A 10,948-nucleotide genomic window follows, 5' to 3' on the forward strand; every position below is an offset into this window, starting at 1 on the left:
CCTTATACCCACTAGTCCTTTTAAAGCCGTTGAGAGCAACGATGAAAGTAGAAGGTTAATTGAGCAAAACAATTACACCAACCAGAGTCTAGTTATCATAGGGAAACAATTGGACACAATTGAAACAAAAATTGATAAAATTGTTAGTTCCCCAGAAGTCAAGTCTAAGCTAAAAGTTGAAAAGCCGTTAGTTCAATTCCAGGATCTTAAGTCGAGCCCCACTCTTAAGATCAAACCAACAATGAAGAAAATAGAAGAAATGTTAGAACAGTTGACACCAAAAGCTGAAAAATCTGGTCTTAAAACACTAGATTCTTTCGTCAATCCCTCTGAGTCTGAGCCTATGTCAACAGATTCCGAAACTAGTAACATTTCCAAAATAGAGCAAGCCTTTAGGAACCTAGAAGTCCAAGTTGAACCCAGAATTAAGAAAGTAGAACGACATATAAGCCCTACCAGCCTAACTAAGAATGGTATCCCAGACCAACTCCTCCAGACATTCAATTTGAAGAAAGAAACTTTCAAACCCAGTTTTCAAAGAAACTTTCAAACCCAGTTTTCAGTTTCTTCCGACAAATTATATGAATGGAATATAGATGGTCTGTCCGAACAAGAAATCTTTAATAAGTTGCAGCACATGTCCATGGTCGCCAATAGTTACATCACCAATCACGTTTCAGACCTGAAATTGTACCTGTTAGTTACCGGATTTACCGATACTCTCAGGTATTGGTGGGATAAGCATCTTACCCCTGAGTCTAAAAATTTGATCATACACGCCGTAAAACTTAATGAAGACGGTCTCCCTATCTTTGACGAACAAATAGGTCAAGGTATAGAAGACGGAGTCAACACTTTGTTTTACACGATTATTGAGCACTTCATTGGAACCCCTAGCAACACCACTGCTAGAATCCATGATCAGTTGAGTAATCTTAGATGCCCTAAGTTGTCAGATTTCAGGTGGTATAAAGATGTCTTCATCTCTAGAGTCATGCTTAGGGATGATAGTAATCAACCATTCTGGAAAGAAAAGTTCGTTAACGGTCTCCCAAACCTATTTGCCCATAAGATCCGAACCACCCTTAGTAATGAGCAGGGTCATATAGATTGGGATAGTTTAACATATGGTAATATTATAAGCACAATTAATCAAGTTGGCATGAAAATGTGTATAGATTTCAAAATTGGTAAACAGATACAGTCCGACAGGAAATCCGCTAAGTATGAGTTAGGAAATTTCATGCGAACAGATGGTCTTACCAGTCTTCCCCCGTCTAGAAAGAATAAGCCTAGTCATCTCCGTAAGAGTCGCCATTATTCTCGTAGAAAACAGTTTTCTCGACATAATGATGATTCACGTGATTTTTACAAGCGCAAGAAATACGCTCCCAAGAAAAATTGGTCTAAAAAGCCAAAAACTCAAAAGAATAGTCGCTCTAGTAAAAGTAAAGATAAAAGCAAAGTTAAATGTTTTAAATGTCAAAAATTTGGTCATTATGCGTCTGATTGTAAAGTCAAAGACACCATTAAGCAGTTGAAAATCACGAATGAAGATAAAGAAAAGTTAATCAAAGTTTTGGAGTTGCGAGACTCTGAAGCAAGCCACACCGAGTCTTCAATTGCGTTCTGAGACCGAGTCGACCAGTTTGATTCACAGTCAAATTCACCCACAATTCAAATTGGTTGCACAGATAAATGTTGTAATAGGTTAAAGTCCATTTCTGTTCTAACTAAACAAGAAGAACAGGAAGAATTGTTAATCTATTTAATAAGCCGAATAGAGAATCCAGAATTAAAATCTGAATATCTGAAAAAGTTAAGAAAAGTCATCAGTCAGGAAAGCCCGAGTCCTTCTACCCCCCAGCCTGTAAGTCTAAGTAATACCTTAGAAAAATTTGCCAAAAAGAAAGAAATTACCTTGCAAGATTTACAATTAGAAGTAAAAATGATAAAGAAAGAAATAGTTGAGTTAAAACAGGTCAGCCACAAGTTACAAACTGAAAATTATACGATTAAACAGGATTTAGTTCGCCTTCTAGAAAAGGAATCTTCTGAGTCTAGAAGTCAGTCAGAAAGTCCTCATCATTCCGATGATGAACCCTCTGATAGTAAACAAGCCGTAAATCTAATTCGCCAAGTCAACTTTAGAAAATGGTATTCTAAAGTCACCATATTTGTCCAGAAATTTGAATTCACCACAGTTGCCTTGTTTGATTCAGGAGCCGACCTTAATTGTATCCAGGAAGGTCTAATTCCTACTAAGTATTACCAGAAGTCTAGGGAATCCTAAGTACTGCTTCAGGAAAATCCTTTCAGTTGAATTACGAAATACCAAAAGCCCATGTATGCCAAAACAAAGTCTGCTTTAAAATCTCATTTGTCTTAGTCAAAAATATCACTGATGAAGTCATTTTAGGTTTACCCTTCATCTCCTTATTGTATCCCCTCCAGGTAGATTATGATGGTGTCATATCCACCTACTTAGGAGAAAAGGTTAAGTTTGAGTTCCTTTCTAAGCCTGAGTTGCACAACGTAAGAGCCTTACAGAAATAGTCAGTCTCTAAGTCCGTTCAGGTCATTAGAAAAGTCAAACAGTTGAATTTCCTAAAAGAAGAAATTAAGTTTAAATGAATTGAACAACAATTGAAAGATGAGTCTTTACAGTTGCAAATTCAACAATTTGAAAATAAGTTAAAAAATGAAATTTGTTCTGATTTGCCTAACGCTTTAGGTATAGGAAACAGCACGTTGTCAGTCTCCCCTATATCAAAACCTTTAGTGAGAAAAATATTCCCACTAAAGCTAGGCCAATCCAAATGAGTCAAGAGTTAATGGAATTCTGTAAAAAAGAAATCCATGAGTTGCTTCAAAAGAAAATAATTCGTAAGAGTAAGTCTCCTTGGTCGTGTCCTGCTTTTTATGTCTAGAAAAATGCTGAACTAGAAAGAGGAGTCCCAAGATTAGTCATCAACTATAAGCCCCTTAATTCGGTCTTAGAATGGATTAGGTACCCCATACCTAATAAACGAGACCTAATTAATCGATTAGAAAAAGCAGTTGTCTATTCTAAGTTTGATATGAAAAGTGGTTTCTGGCAAATCCAAATAGATGAGTCAGATAGGTATAAGACTGCATTTGTTACTCCTTTCGGTCATTATGAATGGAATGTTATGCCGTTTGGTTTAAAAAATGCTCCTAGTGAATTCCAGAACATCATGAATGAAATATTCAATCCTTATAGTCATTTTTCTATTGTCTATATTGATGATGTTCTTATCTTCTCTGAGTCTGTAGAACAGCATTGGAAACACTTGCATAAGTTCCTCCAAATTGTCAAACAAAATGGTCTAGTTGTCTCTGCCAAGAAATCAAGTTGTTTCAAACCAACATTCGATTCCTTGGTTTCAACATTTGTCAGTCGCAAATTTCTCCAATTGATCGAGTTATCCAATTTGCTGATAAGTTTCCTGATCAGATTCTTGATAAGAGTCAACTCTAGAGGTTTTTAGGATCTCTTAATTATGTTTCTGACTTTTACCAAAATCTGAGAAAACAATGTAAGCCCCTGTTTGATAGGCTGCAGAGTAATCCTCCTCCGTGGTCAAACACCCATACAAAAATAGTCAAACAGATAAAAGCCCATGTCAAGACACTTCCCTGTCTTGGTATACCCTCAGTTGATTTCTTCAAAATAGTTGAAACCGATGCCTCTGACATAGGTTATGGTGGCATTCTTAAGCAAAGAGCCTGTCCAAATTCTCCAGAACAGATTGTTCGTTTCCATTCTGGTGTTTGGACTCAGTCGCAATATAATTATAGTACTATTAAGAAAGAAATATTAGCTATTGTATTATGCATCAGTAAATTTCAAGATGATTTGCTAAATCAAAAGTTTTTGATCCGAGTTGATTGTAAATCTGCAAAACATGTTTTAGAAAAAGATGTCCAGAACATTGCATCTAAACAGATTTTTGCACGATGGCAAAGTATTTTGAGCATATTTGATTTTGATATTGAGTATTTGAGAGGGAGTGAGAATTCCATTCCTGACTTTCTTACAAGAGAATTCTTGCAGGATACACAATGGCACCTAAAAAAGATAAGCAGAAAGAGTCCACCAAAAAGCCAACCGAGTTGCCCAACAAAAGTCGTCCCACACCCAGAATCTTCCCCTTCCATGAGTCAGCCTAAGCTTGAGTCTCCCGCAAATAGTTCCTTTCCCTGTTGCACCCCAATCCAAGTTGCCTCTCAATCTCGATTGCCAATAAGTTCTCCGCCTTGGGCTCAACAATCGGTCAAGTCGGTCCTAGTTACAAGTCCACATTAGTCTCCAGCTATGACCCATTTGCAGGTCCTTCAGTTGCATTCAAGAAGTCGTCTCCCTATCTGCCTAAGAGTAATTCCCATTTATTTATCATCGAGCCAAATTATGATATTCATTCTGACCCAGTTGCCATTGCTAAGCATTATTTTCCTCCTGGTTTCCATTATATGCCTCCCAGCCCATATAAGTCCCTAAAGTATTATAGAGATATATTGCTTGAGACCTAATCAGTTGAAATCAAGCCGATAAGGGATCGAGATCATCCTGAGATCATCCTTTATCATTCCCTTTACATACACGGAGTCATAAGCCAAGAGTCCTTCAGTAGTCATCCCTACCAGTTGAAAACCCTCCAGTCGTCAAAATTACAATATAATTATTCTGATTATATTGAAGCCTGGTACACTATCTTCCTCCACCAGTCCGAGGATTTTAGCCATTCCTGGTTCATTAATTTTGACAATAAGTTTAAAAGTCCTTTTCCCTTCTGGTTCCTCCATTGGTGGGAAAAGCACGGCCCTTGATGAAATTCTCGATTCTGGTTTTGGCGCTCATCCGCCATTTCACCATAAAGCCAAGTTCACCAAAGTTGATCTATTCTTTCCTAAGCAGATGTTTCGCTTTCGGTACAAGGTTCCTGATACTCAAATGGTCTTACAGGTCACTATTGATACAGAGTTCTTGCCCGCCATAATTTTCATCCAAATGGTGGGATAAGTTTGAGGTTGTGGTACCAAATATGTCTACAATGACCTTCCAGCTTGATCCTGCCCACGCCTGCTCGATTCCGATCTCCCCCTGGATCTGTCACTTGCGCACTTAGTTAAAGGAAAGTCCAAAGCCGACATCAGAGAAATTGCCCTCCAGTTGCTTCATCAAGCCTCTCAAATGGATGATGATGAGGACAATGATTCTCCCTCGTCATCTAGTTGCCAGCCCATGCAAGAGCCAGAGCGATAAGCCCAAGCCCAAGAAGAAATCTTGGTATGAAGACACCTATATGAAGGCAACAGCCCTACGATGCCTATGACTTAGGTCCGACTAAGCGATTGCCGACACAATAATTGCCCGGTGGAAATGATTGCAGATCTTGTTAAAGCAGCCTCGCTTTCCGTGACGCCCGGTCCAGATTCCCGACAGTTCACCCAAGTTAAAGCAAAAGTTGCCAACAGAGTAAAAGTAAAGCAAAAGTTGCCCCGACATTTCACCCCAAGTAAAAGTTGCCAAAGCAAAGTAAAAGTAAAAGTTGCTCAAGACAAATTTGACAGCTGAATTGGGTTGTTCCCACGCTCTCATTATTGCCTTCACCACCCGAGTTACTTTCGGTTACCCTAGTTACTTTCTAGGTAACCATAGTTGCTTTCCCCTATATAAGCTGGCTTCGGCCTCAGTTGTAAGCAAAATACAATTTACACTTTCAGTTTTCAAAGATTATCTCTAAACACTCTTAGAAGAATCATCTTTGTAAACACTGAGAATTTGTATTCGAGAGTTGCTTAGTTGCTGTTGTGAGTACTTTGTGAGTATATAAATAAGGATGGTGGTATCTCTTGCCTAAATTACATTACTTAGATGCTGGGCTTGGGCCTTGTCCTGCCTTGGCAACGAGCTATTGCTAGAAACGCTCTAAGGGATGAGAGATTAAGTCTTTAAATACTATGCTCAGACTTCTCAAGGCAGTTGTTGAGAATTGAAATTGAACACAAAGAGAACATTATCTTCTTGTCTCATAATATGAGGATTCTTAACATCAATAGATTTGAGTGTTTTATCTTGTCTTTTGTGCATAATTCCAGGTATACGGAGCTTGCCCTTGCACAAGCACCGTTGCATCACATGTGCTCATTTATCATTGGGATCAATAATTCTTTGGTATGTGTAGAAGCTCATAGGCCTTGAGGTTTTCCATTACCAATACTATACATGAATTTTCGAGAGAGGAAATAACATTTGAATTAGTTCTCGATGTTAGACGGTCAAGTTGCTAATCTTAATTATTGATCAAGTTCATATAAACTGTAGTTCAAGTAGAAATTCAATCATCAAAAGCATTAACATCTTGAAATATTGCAGGCTACTCATAAGTGCTGGATCCGATAGCCTTGGAGTTGGGATGAGACTCAAAGGTATCTTCTTCTTCATCACAATCCCAAACTTCTCTAAAAGATCCAGCTCATCCCCCTGTGGCAATTTCCAGTCGAAGGAATGCAAGAGTGTAGCAAGTGTATATACCACCATCCTCTCAGTCATTGTTGTCCCAGCACATATTCTTCTGCCTGATCCGAATGGTAAATAGTTGAAGTCACTTCCACTATAGTCCCATTTGCCGTGCAAAAACCTGTCTGGATCAAAATCCAATGGGTCTTCCCAGTTAGAAGGGTCCCTATGAATAGCCCATGCATTAACAAGAACCCTAGAACCCTTTGGAATGGTGTAGCCTCCCACTGTGCATGTTTCACTTGGGCAGTGAGGGATTAAAAGTGGCAGGATTGGATGCAGGTGCAGAGTTTCTTTCACCACAGCTTGTAAGTGTGGTAATTTGGAAATATGAGTTTCTTGTACAATGTTTCCTTTGCCAACTACATCATCCAATTCTTTCCTGGCTTTTCCCATCACCGCTGGTTTGTTCATGGTTTCAGCAAATGCAAACTCAGCTGTGTCGGCGGTTGTTTTAGTCCCACCAAGCATCATATCCTGTCCCCAATCACATTGTTAACCATCAAGTTAATGTGATAGTTTGTTTACATTTCACATGAAACAAGAGAAAGATATATATATATATATATATATAGGGGGCGGATCCATGGCACCATATTTTTGACACAAGTTTTGACACAATTTTTGGGCCATTAGATTACTCCACTTTTAATGGTTGAGATTAAATCTGACATGACAAATAGTTTTAATGTTTTAAATAAACAATCATTAATTTTATTTTCTCTCTCCTAAAAATAAAATAAAATAAATTTCTCTCTCCTCCCTTTGTTTTTTTGGAAACGTAATCTCTTTTCTTGATACTATCCTTTTTTACTTGGGACTCTAATCTCTCTTCTTTATCACGCATACCCCTCTCTCTCTCTCTCTCTCTCTCTCTTCCTGCGACCAAAAAAAACCTCCACCTCTATCTTTTTTCCTTGTAGGCTCAATTGCATTGAGAAGCCATGACATGACTAGAGGATTTGTGGAACTCCAGTGAGCCATCTTGGTCTCACTTGTATTGGGGATTAGAGTACTCAGTAAATTATAGACCACTTCAAATCTTCGCCTCTCTTCAGAGCTGTGAAGCAACTAAAACTGGATTCTATTCATAGTTTCCAGAGTTAGCTTCCTGTGAGTTAAAGTTTTATGATTTTGATGTGATTTCAATTATGGGTACTTTCATTTTTGTTATTTATGCTGTTGTTTCATATTGGTTTTTGACGATTTTCATGCTAACTTTATATTTGCAAGGGACTATAAAGATATGCTGACTGAAGGTATGCTTTCTCTCAACACTATGACAGAGGATGGCAACATCGAGGAGGTAAGCTTTTCAACACTTGATAATATCTTAATAGATTATATGAGAGACTTAATATGCTATGCTTCTGGTAGAACTCAAAATTTATTGCTTGCTCCATATATATTGTGTGACTCTTGTTGGCTGGCTTTGCCTCAACCCAATTCATACTGTCATATTATCTTTAATCGATTTTCTATATGCCTATATTGATCTTTCAAGTTCTCAGCTCTTTGATTGAATCAGATGCTTGAATTTGAGATGTCAAAATAGGAAGATAATAATTATATTTTAAAATTAGTATGATAGTCTACTCCATTATATTTAATATTGCATTAACATATGTATTAATGTTTTTCTAAGTTGCATCATTAAGAAAGATTAATATGTTCAATAGGTAGAGCAGATAATTCAAGTGGAGAATGGTGAAAAAAGTACTCCAAAACAGAAAGTGGCACAATTAAAAGTACCATATGTTGGGATGGTATTTGACACAATGGAAGAAGCAAGAAACTATTATGAAGAGTATGGCCGACAAGAGGGATTCTGGATCAGAACTCGATCTTCCTCCAAGACACGAAGGCGTTTAGATGAGGTAACGAGTAGACAATTTGTTTGTGCACATGAAGGGAAATACATGCCCAAAAATACGTCACATAAGGCTTCAGAAGGGAATGATGAGAGAGACGCAAGTGATATTGAGAATATGAAGAGAACGAGTAAAAATTGTTCTACAGTGAAATGTGGATGCAAAGCAAGTATGAGAATTAAGCTTGATAGATGGTCAAACAAATGGAAAGTTTCAAGTTTCCAAGACTCTCACAATCACAAGCCAGTTACACCGGAAAGAAGAATGAAAATGAAGTCAAATAAGGTTATGCCAAAAGTAGCTAAAATTCTGACTGAAACATTTCATGAAGAAAATTTGCCAATTGCAAAAGTTCCTTCAATCCTTGGTGGCCCGCATATTGGTTTTAACAATAGAGATTGTTATAACCACTTGAGAAATGTCCGACATAGACAATTGAATGGAGGTGATGCACAGTCAGTCCTTACTTACTTTAGGAAGAAGCAAGCTGAGAATCCTCAATTTTTTTATGCCATTCAGTGTGATGAAAATGGAAGGGCTTCTAATTTCTTTTGGGTGGATGCTCGATCACGCTTGGCGTACCACTATTTTGGAGATGTAGTCACATTTGACATAACTTATAGGACAAACAAGTATGATATGCCATTTGCACCATTCACAGGAGTAAACCACCATTTGCAATCAATACAATTTGGATGTGCACTTTTACAAGATGAGACAAAGGTGACATTTTTGTGGTTGTTTGAGACATGGCTTGAAGCAATGGGAGGACGTCATCCAGTTTCCATTATTACTGATCAAGACTTGGCAATGAAAGGAGCAATTGCCAAGATTTTTCCTAACACTCATCATCGGTTATGTCTCTGGCATATTAAGAAGAAGTTTGCAGAAAAATTGTCACATGTGTATTTCAAGAAGTCCAAATTCAAAATTCACATGAAGAAATGTATTCGGTCAACATACAAGATAGAGGAATTTGAAGAAAAGTGGAAGGAATTGATGAAAGAATATGCATTGGATAATGATGACTGGTTGAACAATTTATATGACATACGTTCTTCTTGGGGTTCCTGTTTATAATCGTAGCATATTTTTTGCAGGAATGAACACTACTGGACGTAGTGAGGGTATTAATTCTTTTTTTGATGGATTCATTACACCAACAACAAATCTTAGAGAGTTTGTTGTCAAATATGACCAAGCATTGAAGAGAATCATGGATAGAGAAAGTGATGAAGATTTTGAATCAGAACACAAGTATCGCATTGTGAATGAAGGAGAATTCCTTTTGAAACATGCTGCGAAGTTGTATACTAGAAATGTTTTCAACAAGTTCAAGGATGAATGGAGTAAAGTTAATCTCTATAAAGTTGAAGAAATGCCATGTGACAACGAATATCATGCATACCTAGTGAAAACAAAACTTGTAGAGCATGAAGAGTTTGTGGTGATGTTAAATTTGCAAACATACAAAGGTATGTGTGAATGCCAAAATTTTGAGTTCGTTGGAATACTTTGTCGACATTTATTGAAAGTATTTGTCCGCCTTGATATAGATACACTACCTGACCATTTTATTCTTCCAAGATGGAGACAAGAAGCAAACAAATTTAGGATAATGGATTTTAAAATTTTGGTGACAAATGATGGTAAAGAAGAATCAGAGGCTTTGCGACTTAGCCATATGTGTCATCAAGCAACAAAGTTGGCTTGCATTGTAGCATCTTCAAATGAGGCATACACAACTTTCATGGAAGCTATAAAGGAATTGTCCAAGAAACTGTCAGAAAATTCTACTCAACATGCAACAATTCCTTCCTCAACAACAAGTGATCCATGTAGTACTAATATTGATTCCTCTCAATTGTTGCTTTTGGACCCCAATATCTCACAAACTAAGGGTAGAAAGAAGGATAATATTAGCGGTTCCAAAAGGATAAAAAGTGGAATTGAGTTGGCTCAAAACAAGAAGAAAAGAAAGTGTGCATTATGCAAAAAGATAGCACAACATGACAAAAGAAATTGTCCATCAAATCTGAAAAGAAGAAAGAATGAATCAACAAATCCATGTAAGTTTGTGCACTTTTTATTGTTGCTATTTCTAATAATAAGGTTTAAAAAGCTTATGTTTAACTTGATTATTATGAATCTAAATTCAAGCAATGAAGAGTTAGAAGACTTGTGCCAAGATGTGGAGAGTGATGACCAAGAATATTGTTAATGGTGAGTTTTTTTAATTTATAGCTTTGATCAATGAAGTATTTCACGGAATAAATTATCTGTTAAATAAGTATGGTTTGAATGAAAACATAGGTTAAAGTTTTTAACTTGTCCCTTGTATGATTATTTTTTTCTTCCCAGCTTCAAAGTTTCAGTAGATATCAATGTTTCATACTTGAATTCTGCTTACTATGGTGAGGAGGTTGAAGTTTAGGCCAAGGCTTTATGAGTTGGGAAGGCTGTTGGTGTTGCCAGTGTTGAGTTAAGGAAGAAGAAGACATGCAAAATTATAGCTTAGGGCTGTCATACCAAG

At 37.2% G+C, this 10,948-nt stretch overlaps 1 protein-coding gene and 2 pseudogenes across 1 annotated transcript; 2 read left to right on the forward strand and 1 right to left on the reverse strand.

The window, feature by feature from the left end:
- Window positions 1-6,334: 6,334 nt before the first annotated feature.
- On the reverse strand, window positions 6,335-7,021 carry LOC148915681 (flavonoid 3',5'-hydroxylase CYP75B138 pseudogene; annotated as a pseudogene).
- Window positions 7,022-8,322: 1,301 nt separating this feature from the next.
- LOC148915682 (protein FAR1-RELATED SEQUENCE 5 pseudogene) lies at window positions 8,323-9,495 on the forward strand (annotated as a pseudogene).
- Window positions 9,496-9,517: 22 nt separating this feature from the next.
- Window positions 9,518-10,636, forward strand: LOC148915683 (protein FAR1-RELATED SEQUENCE 5-like). The gene has a single exon (XM_089041976.1). It carries the CDS (start codon window positions 9,518-9,520, stop codon window positions 10,634-10,636), a length of 1,119 nt encoding a protein of 372 aa, XP_088898102.1.
- The last annotated feature ends 312 nt before the right edge of the window (window positions 10,637-10,948 follow it).

The sequence above is a fragment of the Prunus mume genome, linkage group LG7, assembly GCF_029339155.1.
Source record: "Prunus mume cultivar Tortuosa linkage group LG7, ASM2933915v1, whole genome shotgun sequence".
NCBI classification, from domain to species: domain Eukaryota; kingdom Viridiplantae; phylum Streptophyta; class Magnoliopsida; order Rosales; family Rosaceae; genus Prunus; species Prunus mume.